The following is a 16,728-nucleotide window of genomic DNA, read 5'->3' as shown; positions in this document are numbered from 1 at the left end:
TTTTTAAATATTTACAAACAATCAGTAAACTAAAAAATTTTAATACTTGAGTTTATTTGCATTTTGCAATATTTAGATAAAAATATTTGGAATTTAATAATAAAATTTGTAAAAATAACAGTATTGAATTTACCGCCGTTCGGGTTCTACCAATCGCTGTCAATTTCCGTTCTTGCAAGTGACCAATCAACATAAAGGAGACGTTAAAAGTAAACATAACCTTAAAATGTCAAAACGGTGATTATCACCGAATTTGCAATGTTGTTGAAAATAACATCATCTTGTTGTTAATAAAAAAGTAGTTGTAATTTATTTAATTAGGACCCTTTAGTTGTTTATTTTGTAGAAATAAGTATATAGTTTGAAAATGATTTATTCCTTTTTATGACATTTTAGAAATATTGTCAAACTTTTGATAAAATGAAAATGTTCCTTTGAGTACAATTATATTTTGTACTTATCATCAAATTGAAATGTATTTTATTACTTTGAAAAACGTTAGAAAAAGTTTACAAAATGCCAGGCTCAAAATCACGTAACAAAGGACCAAAAGGACAAAAGAAACAGAATTTAACTAAAAAGACAACAAAGAATTTGGGTGGTAATTATTATTATGCTGATTGTTTGTTTTCAACTATTATTGCTGTTTATTAATTTTTTACATTAAATGTTTTGTTTTTGCTTTAGACATCACCATCAATGATTTTGCCAATTCATCCAGTGGATCACATTCAAGATTAAAAAAAGCCGTCGCAAATGTAACTTCTGATGGTTAGTAATTGAAATAAATTAACAATAATTTATTGGAGTTGTATATAGTCACAATATATTGACAAATTTTAATTTGTTTTGATTATTCAATTGTCATCGATGATATAATTGAAAGTTGTTTTTTGTTATTATTACAGTGAAACAGAGATTAATTATAACAGAAGATTCATTATTGCAAAATGATGATTTACCAATTCCGAAAAATGACACAAGTGTCAGTGAAATTAAAAGAAAAAGTGAAAAATTCGAGCAGGAGGAAAATGAGAATTCAGTGGAAGGAATTGATTATCCATTAGATCTATGGTTTCTTATTTCTGAACATATTTCGCCTGAAATGGTTGGGAAGTTTTCAATAATTTGTAAAAAATCTTATTACGTTACACACACTGCTAAATTTTGGTTTCATCTATTAAGACGGTAAGTTATTTGATTATTTTAATAAAATATCGTGAATTAGAAATTAAATTTTAAGATTTATTTTCTAAGAAGTGTATATTTTTTAATTTGCTTATTCTTTTAATAAATAATATAATAAATGTTTATTCTTTAAATTAAATAAAAAAAATATTTTTCTAGACATCATAAATCTGTAACTGGTTTACCACAGTATTTGAAACCTGGACAAATAATACGACCATTTGGACTTCGATTCTACGTTATTAGAGCTCTTCATTTTAGTTATTGCAAATTTTTGAAAGGCCCTGACAATCGTTCACAAATGGAGCAAAAAGATCCGCATTCGTTGGTAAAACGTTTTTGTTCCCTTATGTGGCATAAGGTAAAGAATTTTCATAATTTTAGATTTTGTAATTTTAAGTCTATTTTACTTGCGATTAAAAATATTTAAGAAAAAAAAGTAATTCAAAAACTTATTTTTGGAGTAAAAAGTACAGGCTTCACAGTCATGTACTAAAAAGTACTATATTTACATTTTTTTTTTTACAATTTTTGCTATTATTTGGATATTTTTTCAGTTTTGTGACACTAAAAGTTACATTTGTTCATTTTTTTTTGCGTGTTTGCAATACTTTATACCCATTAATAGTTGAAATTTAAAAAATAATCCTAATTTTTTTCATAATTTTTCTTTTTAAATAAGATTTTCAATTTTAAAATTAACAAAGTTGGAATTTAATGCTGTGAAGATTTAAAAATAACAAAAATTAATTAAACAAAATTGTTTTGAATTTAAAAGTGTTAATTTAAATTGTAAATTTAATTTATCGCTCCAAAATATAAGAATATTTACTTATAAATTATTGCATAAAAATCTAATTTTTATTACTGTAAAATACAGTCATAGCATTTATTTTACAAAAAAAAAACACTGGATTTAATTTATATTGTTATGTCTCGTTCTACGAATAATTAAAAAATTGATTTTCTAAAATTTCATTTGTTCCAATGAGTTCAAATTTTTACTAATACAAATTTATATGATATAATTAACTAATTTTATTTAGAATATTATTTACTTATTCGGAGAATAAGTTTTGTAGAAATATTTTCGCAAGAAAAATTTAGAAAATATATTATTTTCCATAATTTTGCGTTAATAAGTGTATTGAATTCTGGCGAAGAATAATTTTATTAAAATTTTTTTAAATAATTTAATTTTCCATTATAGAAATTTTAGAAAATAATTGAATACCTACTAGAAGAATTACAGTTGTAATTTTTAAAAATAATAAAATTTTAAATGATATTAAATTTAAATTTTTGAAAATTTTAGTTGTTTTAGAGAAGTTTAATAATATTTTAATATAGAAATTATTAGTTTATTATTTATTAAAAAAATTATTAAATAATGAGTTATTTGCGTAAAGCCTGAAAGTATTTTATATTAGTAAGTAGATTATAAAGTTTAATTATCTGTTTTTAGAAAGGCGAAAATCGGTGGTATTTCTTTTTCAAATTAAAAGATGCAAAAGGTAGTAAAAAAATTTCACACATGGATCGTTTGAATAATGACAAAAATCAAAATTTTGAATTTTCTCATAACGATGTTATGTTTAATCCAGAAGAAGGATGTAAAGTTCTCAGAGTAAGTTTAAAAAATTGATATGAAAAACTTTTTTATTTTATTGTTTATTAATTTAATCTAATTGTTGAATTATTATTATTATTTGTTGAATTTTTAAAAAATATATTTTTTCACAGGTTACTTGCTTGCAGTACAGTATGTTACAACCAGTAATTGGTTTAACGTTACAAACTGTATCAATGAATTTATCCCCAGGATTCGAGCATCATCGTCTTGTACTTGGTTTTGGTTCCTATTACGTTCCACAAACTCCGACACAAATTATAACATTAGTCGGTGTTGTTCACGTTGACGTTTTTGACTGGTGGCAAATTCAATATCCATATCAAGATTATCAAGAAACTAAAGATTCGAAAAATGTTGAATTAACTGTCTCTAATAATAATACTAAAACTCCGATTTACGACTCGTGGGAGCAAATTTACTCAGGTACATGGGATCGAGAACTATTAATTTATGCATGATTTTGCTCAATAAAATAACAAAGAATTATGTTTAAAAAAAAACATTTTTTCTCTCGAGACACTATAAAGTTTTGTTGAAAAGTAAATAAACTCTTTTTCTATCTGAAATGGTAACTGAATTAAAGGTTATTTAAAGAAAAACGCAAAAAAAAATAGAAAGTAATTCTTAAATGTATTTCTCAACATCTGTTTTGGAAATTATTTTCGAATGTAAATTATTTCATAGATTGTATAAATAAATTGATTATTATTAACTTGATGTCGTATTTTTAAAATCAAAAGAAACTAAAACTAGCAATAAAAATTAAATGTAAAAAAAATTTACAAATTTAAACATCCTTATGTTCAAGTATCCAAAAGTGTCTCTTAACATCAGCGAGTGGAATTCTTTTATTACTCTCCTTTCGTATGAGCTGCAAAAATAATTATATTTTTTTTACTCTCGATAATAAAATGAATGAAAGTCATTAAAAAAAAAGAAAGTGTAAAATTACCCTTGAAATTAAATCTTTGGCTCCTGGTGTGATTTGCGATGGCCATGGAATTCTTACAGCTCGTATTTTATCATAAGTTTCCTGTTGTGTTTCACTGAAGAACGGAGTTTTGCCGACTAGAAATTCGTAGCACAAAATTCCCAAACACCAGTGATCGACGAATACATCATATCTTTGGCATGTCACCATTTCCGGTGGAAGATAATCCAAAGTACCACAGACAGTGTGACGTCTAAAACAAGTAAAATTGTTTATATTTTTATATTTTGAAAATCGAAACAAACAAAAAAATAATTATTAAGACAAAAATCTACATACTTTGAAGAAGGTGCGTGAACCGACCAGCCAAAATCGGCTAATTTAATGTCTCCCTTGAAAGTGAGGAGTAAATTTTCCGGTTTTATGTCCCTATGAATGACATTGTTTCTGTGACAATATTCAAGAGCATCTGCTACTTGATAAATGTATTTTGCAGACCTGAAATTAATTAGTAACGTCAATGCCATTTTTTAAACAAAATTAATAAATAAACTAAATTAAATTAAACTAAAATAAAAACGAATCTGAAGTCCGCAACGTTTTTAAAAATGAAAAATAAAAAAAGAATTTCTTTTCAAGTTAAATTCATCTCTAATTGTCATGTGCGTTAATTTTTAAGAAATTAATTGTCATTTAAGAGACAATTGACAAAAAAACCACTCATTATTTTTTGTTTTTAAAATCGTTGTGGACTTCAGCCTCATAAATAAAGTAATAAATTATGTAATTAAAATTAAATAATAAATAAATCAAAATCTATATTAATAATCGTTACATTCCGGTAATCTCTTCGCAGTTTGAGATTTTTTTCTTTTTAAATGTTTTGAATTTTAAAATCAATGTATTGAAAATTATTAAATTCTTGCAAAGAATTTTATGAAAACATTTGAAAATAATTGAATACCGTCGAAGAATATTATTATTTTTTATGGAATCCTAATTAAATTCTTTTGAAAAATTTAATTGAATATTATGAAGAATTTCTTTCAAGTTTTAAAAATAATCGTGTTTGTTAATAATTGATATTAAACACTCAATTATTGAATTATATATTTAAAAAAAATTTCTTTAAATAATTTAATTAATTGAAGTGTTCTTGCTAAAATATTGAAAATAAATTATTTTTTTCCAAAAATAGATACCTACTATTATTGGTTTTGACAGTAATTGAATTCTTTCAAAAAATCTCTTAAATTTTTTGAATATATTCCTTGTTGTTAATAATTGTATTTAAAAATTTGATTATTGAATTTTATTAAAATAGTACTGAAAATAATTGAATTCCTGAAAAGAATTTTATTATTTCTAAAAATAATTTAATTATTACGAAGAATTCTATTAAATTTTTTAAAAATAATTGAATTGTTTTTAAGAATTTTATTAAAAACATTAGAATTAAATTGTTTCCAAAAATTTAATTCAAATTGTACTGAAATTAATTGAATTCTTCTAAAAAATGTTATCAACATTTTTGAAAATCATTTAATTCTTTTAACGAATTTTATTAAAATTTTTTTAAATATGTAATTTAAATTTAAATAATTCCAAATTTTTTTTATTCTTTCGAAAAATATTAGAAATTTTTCGAGATATTCAGTTAAAATTGTATTGAAAATAATTGAATTTTTCTATAGATTTTTATCAAAATTTTTAAAAATTATTTAATTCTTTCAAGGAATTTTATAAAAATTTTAAAAAATATTGAATTCCTGTGAAGAATTTTATAATTTATTAAAATAATTGAACTCTAGCGACGAATTTTATTAAAAGTTTTGAAAATTTCTTGATTAAATTTAATATTTTATTATTCATGCGACGAATTTTATTACAATTTAAAAAAAAATTGAATTCTTTCGAAAAATTTTATTAATATGTACATATTTTAAATAATATTTGAATCCTTTCGTGAAATTTTATAAAAATTGTATTGAAAATACTTGAATTTCTGCAAAAAAATTTACTATTTATAAGAATAATTGAATTCTTGTAAAGAATTTTATTAAAATGTTTGAAAACAATAAATAGGAATAATTAGTTATGTATAGTTGATAAGTGATTTTTTAAAATCTTGAATCTGAAATTATTTAAAAATTGAAGCTGATATTTGAAAATAAAAAATTTTGTAATTTGCATAATAATAATAAATAAATTGAATATCAAGTTTTTCGCACAAGTGCGCGCAACATAATTGCTTGTCAAATAATAAAATATGAAAATATAATACAAAAATTTTGTATATAAAAGAAACTTAATTATAGTTTAAATCAGATAATAAAAACAAAAAGATTAAACTTACAAATGTTGATTAAATCTTTCGCCTGGTTGACGTTTTAGTTCTTTATACAATTCACCTCCCGCTGCAAACTCAAGTACTAAATAAATTTTCTTCTCGTCATGAAAGTAAGTTAAAAGTTGTAAAATATTCGGATGACTGAAATAGAATAACAAACAATATAAATTACGAAGCAATAAATTTTTTTCTTTTTTATAATTACGTCAATGAAGTTTACATTCTCTATAATCAACGATTGAAAGAAAAAGAAAGTATTTATCAAGCGGAAAACAAAGATTTTTTTATAAATTTATTCTTTTAAATTATTCATAAAGATTCATCAAGAAAGTATGTACATAAAATATCTTTTAATTAGAAGTTTGTATAAATTTGATTAGAAAAATAGTTTTTCTCCTAAATTCTCGATTATAAACGTTGCAAACTTCGTTGATGTTTATCATTTTTGGTAAAAATTAATTTTTTATTTATAAAAACTGATAAAAATAAAAATACCTTAAATGAGATTGAATTTCGATTTCGCGCAAGGCTTGTTTCTCGACCTTTCCTTTCACCAGCTCAATTTTGTAAAGTGTTTTCAAAGCAACCATGTAGTGCGTTGATTTTTCTCTAGCTAAGAATACTCGACCGAATTTACCTCGACCTAGAGGCGCTCCTACTTGAAAATCTTCCATGGACCAACGAAAACTAAAAAATTTGATGTGCAACTATTAATATTTAATAATAAATAATAGTGACTATAGTAATTAATTAACATTTCTGTTTATGTATTATTCAATTATGGAAATAACTTTTATCAAATACTTCAAAATACTCACTTTCTTCCTCGATTTTCGACATGTTCTGCCATTGCATCAAGAGTTCTTGTAACGTCTCCTTGATATTTTTCAGGAACATTTTTCGTAATCTCATTCATTTTAATTATCTTTATTTCTAAAATTCAACTTATCTAAATCACGTAACACTTCTTAAATCTGAAATTATGTTAAACAACTTAAAAGAATTGATTTTATTGAAAATATTTCGAATAATTCATTGTTACACTTTCAAGTAGATTTGAGGTTATAACTGTCAAAACTTGTTGACACTTGAAAACAAATATTTTTGACAGATATCAGATATTAACAAATTTCCTTACGTGTATAGTATTTCACTGGATATTAAACAGTAATTGTAACCTTTATAGGCCAATTTTATTACGTCAAAACTGTTTATACAAAAACAACTATAAACCCTATAAACAACCGCACCGCTCAAAAATTCTTAACAGAACTTTTGAAACTTTTAAAGATGGCGGCAACCAATCATCTTTCTTGTTTTCTTTCACTTTATTTTTCTTGCTTTCAAGATGGTATTCAAGTATAATTTGTATAATTTAGAACAACATTAGTAAAAACCAAATTAAATTTACAATTTCAACAATTAATTATATTATAAAAAAATAGTTCTTCATTTTATTTTTTGTATTTTCAATTTTCCATACGCAAATTACGTAAATTTACATGATGGAAACTCATGTAAATCGGCCATAAACAACTCTAGTCAAATTAATAACCTCAAAAAGTGCTCAAAAAGAAAGAAAAGTCAACATTAGTCAAGTGAATTGTTCATAAAATGCTATAGTGTACGAAGAAAATACCATTTGATCAAAAAAATCTAATAAATTTCGTTTCCAGAAGGTCGTTAATAGAAACTTATTAATATAAATTAGTAATTAAGTAAATTCTAAAGTTTATTCGGTTAGATAATTTATTTACAAAACACATCGCTCTGTGTGGTGCCTACGTCGTATTCCTTGCATATAGGAATTCGTGAATTTACGTCAAATATTTTCTTGTAGGAAATTAATTCACGTGCTTTAAATTTATATTCACCAAAAGGAATCAATTAATAAAATTGAATTTGCATTTAGTCATTGAGTCATCAGGAAAAACGGTTAGAATTGTAAAAATGGGTAGATCAAGATCGCGGAGTAAATCGCCGAGTAGGCGGCGTCACAAGAGTAAGCACTCGCGAAAAAGATCGAAATCTCGTGAAAAACGTTCAACCAGTAAATATTCAGAAAAGCCCAAAGAACGGAGTTCAAAATCAAGGTAATTATTATATAAATTATCTTGAGTAATTGTTTCAATTAATTTTCTTTCCTAATATCCTTTTTCGCCTTCTTGTTTTTTTCCCATTTAATCAATGAGCACTCCTTGTTTTTATCTCTTTACGTTTGTATTTTTGCATTTATCAGCTGTATTGAATATATTAAATTATTATACTTTATGTAAATAAACTGTTTTGCCTGTTTTGTAGATTTACATTTAGCAATAAATGTAATAATTTTGTGGATAAAATTTTATTTGGAATACGAAGGTAAATAGTTTATAGTAATTATTATTACTTTTCAATTTGGTTTTTGATGGAATATTTTTGTCAATTTTTGATTATTGTTTTTTATTTCGAAATAATATTTTTCGGAATAATCTTTTTAGAAATATACCAAGGGAATTTAACTGAAAGGTTCAGGTAAAGATTTAGTAGATTAAAAGTGTTTTAATGGTTTTTTAATTTTAAAAAATACTGTTTTTCAGGAAAAGATCACATTCTCCATCTTCCAGTTCAGCATCAGATATTTCCGATGATATTCACATTGTCAGCCATAAAAAGCGTTCTTATCGAGACAGAGAAAGGGATCGCAAAATGGACGAAGTTGAAAGATTGGCGGAAATGGAGAGACAAAGGTGAATGAATTTTATTTTTTCTTCGTCTTGATCGTTTTACTATTGGATTTAATGTAAAATGTAGTAATTTTTTTTTTTAATTTCTTTACGATTCAGAGAAAAAAGTATTTGAATTTTTTTCTTCTTTTGGCAAATTGTAGAAAATTAATTCAAAATTACAAATACTGGGAATTTAATTTCTGAAATATTTTACCTGTAAAGTTACGTTTGGGAAATTATGAAATTCTAGAAAATGTTAGGTAATGCATTATTTAAACAGATGTTTTTGTCATTTTTAGGAAAAAGAAAGAGTTAACGAACAAAATCCTCGTATCGAGTGCAGTTGGGTAAGAATTTTAAATTCTTATTCATAATTAAGTGTTCGACAATTGTTTTTAAGAGTTGAAAAACAGGGTTGCCACAGGTCAGGGACATAAGGAAAATGTCAGTCAATTTTAGCAAAAATACTGGAAAAATGTTAAATTTCTAGAATTACTAAAAAAAAGATTGATTTCTTGCGTTCAAAAATATTTTCGAAAAATTCAAATCTCGAATACTCTTTGAATTATTTTTCACAATAAAAATGAATTTTAAAACAGTACCTAAATTTTTTATTATTACTGTAAATAATTAAATTTACTTTAAATAATTAAATTCTGAGAAAAAATATTTTAAAGTTATTAATTATTAATTCTAATAATTACCTTAGAAAAGATTTTAGTTAAAAACAATTGCAGTTTTCAGAAATAATTGAATTTCAGAAGGATTTAAACAAAAGTGTTTGAAAATTTAATATTTAATTTAATAATTTAAAATTAATAATAATTATAATTAATTATTTATGTTTTAAATAGTCTTATTTAAAATTAGGAAACAATTATGTTTCTGGAAAATATTAATTTAATTATTTATAGATTCTAGAATATTAAAAAAAATATGTTAAAGAATTTTAATAAAATTATTGAAAATAATCGAGTAAATTTGGAAAAATTAGTTTTTAAAAATATTTTAGTTCTTTTTCTTTAAAGATAATTGAACATTTTTTAAATAATTGAAGTTTCCTAAGATACTATAGAAAATAATTGAATTTTTTAAACAATTTTACTTAAATTTTTGTAAATAATCGAGGGAAATTCGTTACAAATTGTTAATAATATTTCAATTCTATTTGTTCAAAGATTATTTAATTTTCATGAATAAGCAATTGAAATAATTGAAATATCCTAAAATTACGTTAAAAAAAATTGAATTTTTTTAAAGAATTTTATTGAAATTTTTGAAAATATTGAAATTAAATTTATTGCTTGTAAAAATTATAAAAATTTAAATTCTGCCTGTAAATAAAGGAAAAATAATATCGAATTTTTGTGGCAACCCTGAAAAAGAATTCCCAGTTTCTAATATTCAGTTTAATTTCAAAAATTAGATTTTAAAAATATTATTACTTTCTTAAATTTTGTAAATTAGATTAGATGAATTAGAAATAGAACGAAACACTCGATACGTGTGTGCCTCTAGGCGGCAGCGTGAGGTGGAGCAAAAAATGGTTGAGGAGGAAGCTGCAAAACGAATCGAGGAACTTGTACAAAAAAGAGTTGAGGAAGAGCTCGAGAAACGAAAAGAGGAAATTGAGGCCGAGGTACAAAAAAGAGTTGAAGAGGCTAAACGAGCCATGGAACGACAAATGATGGAGGAAATGGAATGGCGACAAGCAAAACTACGCGAAGAGGAAAAGCGACGAGAGGTAAGACCAATCCAAAGAAACATTGGCCTGTGTTAGCCCAAGCGCTGTTAATTTCATTTTTCTCACTCACATTCAATTTCCATCATCAATCATATTCATTAATTTCTTTTTTCTCTCTTCTAAATTTACAATTCTAAATCAACACATCTTTTCTTCTAAATTCAGTCTAAAATCTAAAAGTCAAGAATATTTTTATAATTGTAAACTCATTTTTGCAAGAGATGTCGATTTTCATATTTATAAGCAAAAATTTATTTCTTTAGAAAAATGATTTTTGAATTTCGCTAATAAAAAGACAGTAACAGCGTTTGGGTGAGAAGCACCGTGGTTGAAAAAAAGAAATGACATAAAAGTGAACGAAATAAACCTAAGTGCTTCTACTTTCCAACATCCACTGAGGTCGCGTTGTTGGGAAGTGATTTTTTTTTCTCTCTCTTTCTCTAAAAAAGAAAAATGGTATTGTGAAGGTTTTCCTCCATTATATGCGCATGACACAGATATTTGTGAATTCAGAGCTGTGTACCTGTACATGTACATATATTTATATACATATAAACATATCTATTTATATTTATACATATAAAAAAAGGCAAGAAGCGGTGAAAAATTCTGATTGACATTAGAAAAAAAAAATCCTCGGTAAGCTTCGGAGAATTTTTTTTCCTGGCAATATTACCGCACATCAAGAGAGAACATCAGTGATACATAACGTCAATATCTCCCTTTTTATGGACATTAAGTTTTCGATAATCGATTTTTTAATTCCCGTTACTGTAATTTAGTTTATTCCCCGTTAATTCGTTATTCAAATAAAGATATTTATTCTATTGCAAAAAAAAGAAAAAATAGGACTAGGTTTTCTAATTCATTAAAATTTTGTATCCTATTTTCTTTTTCTTTTTCTTTTTACTTCAAAAAATTTTGTTTCCTCCCCGAAATTCAGTTTTTAATTTTTTTGTTTATAAAAATAAAATGAAAAATTGTATTTGAAAAGTAAGTGTTAGTTAAAATTCGGAAAATTAAAATCTGAACGGTAGAAAAAAAGAGAAGGGTCGAAAATTAGAAACCTTTAGCAACAAAGCACGACCTAGCAAAACTTAGGTCACCTTCCTCTATCTGACTACCAAGAGAAGAAGCCGGTTTTTAATTCACTGCTGAGTGATTGTCTATGAAGAAGTCATCTCCTACGTGCTGGCGTGAGTCTTCATTCAGGTATTATCCAATTTATATATTCATAATTCATTATAAAAAAAAAATTATTAAATTATTGTTCTTTGCTCGAACTTGTTCCTTGGTACCAACAATATTTTTTATTGCTAGGCACCACGTGATAATCAGTCAGCTAATGAAATAATTTTTTAGATAAGGGTTTTCCGTCCTCCAGGTTCAAATTATTTTTCTTCCATTTCAAAATATTATAAAAGAAAACATTTTCTGAAAAGTTTTTCTTTCTCATCAAATTCTAGAAATTTCAAAATAAATAACAATTTATAAATAATAATTTCCAATTATTTCTATAAATAAATAGAATTATTTTTCATTCTGCTTGTATAGAAAATAAAAATAACTATAAATTGTTACTTGGTTTGAATTTTGGAAAAAAAAATTTTTCAGAATTTTACATTTATATTTATAAAAAATATTTTTCTCACATTTTGCATGATATTTAACAATATTAAACAACAACAACAACAACAAAAATATTGAGCATATTTCTCTTTTCTTTTCATGCTTTGGAGTAATTTAGTCACGATTATTGGATTGAAGCTGAAAGCAAATCGATGTGGCTCTCGAAGGATAATGTTTATAGGCGCGATTTTAACGTCAAGACAACTTTGCAGTCAAGATTGTTTGTTACAAACAAAAACAAAAAAATTATAATCGGAAGACCCCTGTCTCCTCCTTCCCAATTAAAAAAAAAAACAAACAAACAAAAACAAAAAAAAAACAAAAGGTTTCTTAGGATGTGTAAAAGCTAAGCTGTACACAGAAAACAACTGTAATTTTTGGACATATGAACGGTGTAACAAGAAGAGTTAAACCGTCAACATCACTTCGATTTTAAACCGAATTTGTTGTCATTGTAGGAAGAAGAGCGGAAAAAGCGCGAGGAACTCGAGAGGATCATGGAGGAAAACAACAGAAAAATTGAGGAAGCACAAAAGAAATTGGTGAGTTTTATTTAATTTTAGATTCTAATTTTTTAATTGAAAAGAAAAAAATGAGGTAAGATTTTGAGAAACGAAAAAAATACGATGATTTATTTTATTTTGGCTCCGAATTCATATTATTTTTGAGCAATTGTCTTTTTAGTAATTACTTCTAGAAATTACAACTGCAATTCTACCAAAATGCAATTATTTTCTGGAATTTTTAACTGAATTTCTTCTCTAAATAAATTATTTTGTAATAATTGACTTTTAAGTAACAACTAGTAAAAAATTACTTCTTTTTAGTTTCTTCTTTCTTGACTTAATAATATTTTCAATTTTCGTTTAACATATTAATCATATTAATGAAGATCGTTCGCAATGAAGAATTAATTTTTTAAAAAAATAAATGTTGAAATATTTTTATTACAAAATAAAAAAAGTTTAAACAAATTCTAAAACGAAGTGTAACAATACATTTATATAAATAAACCAAGAGAGAAACAATTCTTTCAATTATCAAAGGTACTAAATACTAAAAAAGATTTTAAGTTAAAATAAAAAAATTAAAGTAAACATTAATTTAATTTCCATTTAAAAATTAGTTAAATTAAAAACGGCAATATTTTTTTAATAAAGAATTTAAAAACTATATAGGCGATACTTTTTTACTTTTTTCTACACATTGCAACAAAATATTAGTTTCTTGATATAAAATACTACTTTAAATTTAAAAAGCTCTCAAATTGAAATTTAGAAAAATTTTAATTTTAAATAATTTAAATTAAAAATTATGAAGAACTTATTTTTTTTTAAAAAAATTTTCATAAAATTTTTAAAAATTCGTTCAATTTTTAAATTATATAAATTTAATTAAACAATTTTCAAATTATGGAATTATCGTTAAAATTAATTAAAAGCAATTTAATTTTAGACGTATTTTAAAAAATAAACTTTCCTTTTTTTCAAAATTAATTTTTAAAAAAACTTTTTTAAAATTATTAAAAAGTAGTTTAAAATTAATTTAGAGGAGAAGATTGCCAGTTAAAAATTGTACAAAATAATTTAATTTCGGAAGAATTACAGTTACAATTTTAATAAATAAATCATTTTCAAAAGATTTGAAATTGTAATTTTTGACAATTTTAATTCTTGAGGAAAAATAAATCACGAAAAGTAAAAATAACTTAACAAAATTACTAAAGCAATGAATAATTTAATTTAAAAAATTCTGAAAAATTTTAATTACAATTTCTTCAAAATAATTGAATTCCCGAAAATAATTTAATTAAAATATATGTAAACAATTGAAAATTTCGTCAAATTTAATTGAAATGAATCTTATATTTTAAAGAAACTTCTTACAATTTTTAAAAATAATACTATTTTTAAAAATTGTAATAAAGAAAAGAATATATTTAAAAATTGAAAAATATTATTTGAAAATCATTAAATTTTAACTGTAAAAACCTAAAATGACCTAAAAAAATAAAATTTGACAAATTTCCTTAAAATTGATTTAAAAATAATTGAATTCCCGTGAAGAATATTATTATTTATGAAGATAATTAGAATTTCTTTGAAGTTTTTGTAAATAATGGAGTTTTTTAAAAACAGTTTTAATTAAAAATTTCATAATTAATAGAATTTACTAAAAAATTTTTTCAAGTTTCTAGAATAATCGTGTTTGTTAATAATTGCAATTAAAAATTAGATTATATTGAATTCTACTAAAATTTTTAGGAAATAATTGAACTTTTCTCACAATTTTAAATTACAATTTTTTAATTGAAAAATATTCAAACAATTGAAAATTTCGTTAAATTTTATTGAAATAAATCTTATATTTTAAAGAAATTTATTACAATTTTTAAATTGAATAAAATAATTGAATTCATTCAAGCAATTTTATCAAAACTTGAAAATAATTGAATTGCATTAAAAATAATTGAATTCCTCAGAAAAATTTTATTATCTATAAAAATAAGTAAATTATTGCCAAGAATTTTATCAAAATTTGATAATAATTGATAATAATTTTTGAAAGAAATTCAATTGTTTCGTTGAATTTTTAAAAAATAATTTTAAATTTAATTGACACAATTTGTTTTCGCTTTTTTAAATAAATAGTAAATTGAATAATCAAAATAAAAAATTAAAGCTAAATATAAAAATAAATAAATAAAAGAAAACTATAAAGAGAATGAATAATGAAATTATTATTTATCGACAATCATTAACTTATGATTTAATTTTTTGAAAATCAGTAACAATACCTAATTTTCAATAATAATTTAATAATAAAATCATTAACTAAATATCGAATATTTCACAGGCCGAGGAAAGACTTGCAATGGTCGAGGAGCAACGATTAATGGAAGAAGAAAGGCAAAAAATGAGAAAAGAACATGAAAAACGAGTGAAAGAAGAACAGAAAAAGATTCTTGGAAAAAATAATTCGAGGCCAAAATTGTCTTTTTCACTAAAATCAGTAACGTGAGTCTCGGGCCTAATTGAATAATATAATTATATATATATTGAAAACATTCTTAATAATGTCAGTTTAAAAACTGATTAACAAAAATGAACCTTTAAACTTGTAAATTTCATTGCGCTTTGTAAATTTGCAAGATTTATAATCATTTATATTTATAATATAGGCTTTTGAAAATACTTGAAAATTTCTCCTTTTATTCTTCTTTTCTTTTATTTAAATTTTTTGTAATTTTCACTACACCTTTTTTTTAACTCACTGTAAAATTTTACTATATTTCAAGTATTTTCAAAATTGCGTATATTATTCCTTTTTTTTTAAATTTACCTTTATGTACTTTTGAATGATGATCTTTTGAGGAAAATTGTGTTTTATAAATTTCGCAAAGAAAGAAAAAAAAAAGATTGAAAAGAATTTTCCAAAGATCAGTAAATTTTTAGAATCGTTTTTGATTCTCGATAGGATAGTTTTTTTTTAAATGTAAATTACACCTGAGAAGATTAAAAATATTCTAATTTGCAAAAAAAATTTCAAAATTGTATTATATTTTCTTTTTTTCGCTTTCAATTGATTGTTTCTTTTTCTTTGTAAATTCTCATGTTTTCGATATTCGAATTTGTTGAATTGTTTCTCTCGTGAATATATGAAATTTTCATGCAAAAATATGAAAGAAAAAGGAATAAAAATATTAAGCTTAAGAAAAAAGCGATAATTGAAAGTCGAATTTTAGAATATGTTAATCTTTTTAAGCTAGCAACTGAAGTGATAAAATAGAATTTGTAATAGTTGCAGAAATAAAATGTTTAGGGCGTTATACTTTTACATAATTTTTTTTAGCTAGAGAAACATACGAATTTGTGATTTTTGATGTGTTTCTATTCATCTGCAATTATTGAATAAAGTCACGAGTTTCAGTTACTATAATAGTGTGTAATGGATGACTTGTTACTTGAAGAATAAACAGTTCTTTTTTATTAATAACTTTTTGTCTTTTTATTATTATTATGCTTAAAAATATTCTAAGAATTGTTAGAAAAAGAAAAATTATAAACTTAATTAGTTTTTAATTTTGGTTCATTATTTATTTTAATTTCTAAATTCTCTTCAAATTTGTTTTCGAATAATTCAAAAAAAGAAATTCTTTATTTTGATTCATTATTTATTTTAATTTCTAAATTTGTTTTTGAATAATTCAAAAAAAGAAATTATTTATTTTGATTCATTATTTATTTTACTTTCCAAATTCTCTTCAAATTTGTTTTCGAATAATTCAAAAAAATAAAATTTTTTTCTATTTATTCTAATTTCTAAATTCCCCTCAAATTTGTTTTCGAATAATTAAAAAAAAATTTTTTTTATTATTGATTCACAATTTATTTTAATTTTTCAATTTTCATCAAATTTGATTTCGAATAATTCAGAAAAAGAAAATCTTTTATTTCGATTCACTATATACATATTTTCAATTTCTAAATAACAGTCAGATTTGTTTTTTTAAAAAAATTGAAAAATAATAAATTGTTTTATATT

General features: G+C 23.2%; 3 protein-coding genes across 4 annotated transcripts; 2 read left to right on the top strand and 1 right to left on the bottom strand.

Annotated features, from left to right (window-relative positions):
• Positions 1-220: 220 nt before the first annotated feature.
• On the top strand, positions 221-3,533 carry LOC122505719 (transmembrane protein 183). The gene is made up of 6 exons (XM_043617516.1): positions 221-601; positions 688-771; positions 909-1,188; positions 1,348-1,549; positions 2,654-2,815; positions 2,932-3,533. Exons 1-6 carry the CDS (start codon positions 517-519, stop codon positions 3,277-3,279), a joined length of 1,161 nt encoding a protein of 386 aa, XP_043473451.1. The 5' UTR covers positions 221-516; the 3' UTR covers positions 3,280-3,533.
• On the bottom strand, positions 3,433-7,398 carry LOC122505720 (aurora kinase B). Its single transcript, XM_043617517.1, has 7 exons — positions 7,241-7,398; positions 6,921-7,076; positions 6,598-6,789; positions 6,109-6,243; positions 4,092-4,250; positions 3,774-4,005; positions 3,433-3,692 (listed from the first exon to the last, which is right to left on the bottom strand). Exons 2-7 carry the CDS (start codon positions 7,016-7,018, stop codon positions 3,609-3,611), a joined length of 900 nt encoding a protein of 299 aa, XP_043473452.1. The 5' UTR covers positions 7,019-7,076; positions 7,241-7,398; the 3' UTR covers positions 3,433-3,608.
• Positions 7,399-7,665: 267 nt separating this feature from the next.
• LOC122505714 (UPF0430 protein CG31712-like) lies at positions 7,666-16,179 on the top strand. Of its 2 annotated transcripts, none has more exons than XM_043617510.1 (6): positions 7,666-8,195; positions 8,682-8,831; positions 9,110-9,157; positions 10,329-10,554; positions 12,642-12,725; positions 15,040-16,179. In XM_043617510.1, exons 1-6 carry the CDS (start codon positions 8,053-8,055, stop codon positions 15,202-15,204), a joined length of 816 nt encoding a protein of 271 aa, XP_043473445.1. In that variant the 5' UTR covers positions 7,666-8,052; the 3' UTR covers positions 15,205-16,179. The 2 variants fall into 2 exon arrangements, with proteins under 2 accessions (XP_043473445.1, XP_043473444.1); XM_043617509.1 differs by having other exon boundaries at positions 10,278-10,554.
• Positions 16,180-16,728: the final 549 nt, after the last annotated feature.

This window comes from Leptopilina heterotoma, unplaced genomic scaffold (assembly GCF_015476425.1).
Source record: "Leptopilina heterotoma isolate Lh14 unplaced genomic scaffold, ASM1547642v1 Lhet_365, whole genome shotgun sequence".
In the NCBI taxonomy this organism is placed as follows: Eukaryota; Metazoa; Arthropoda; class Insecta; order Hymenoptera; family Figitidae; genus Leptopilina; species Leptopilina heterotoma.
This window is presented reverse-complemented; position numbering and strand designations above follow the sequence as displayed.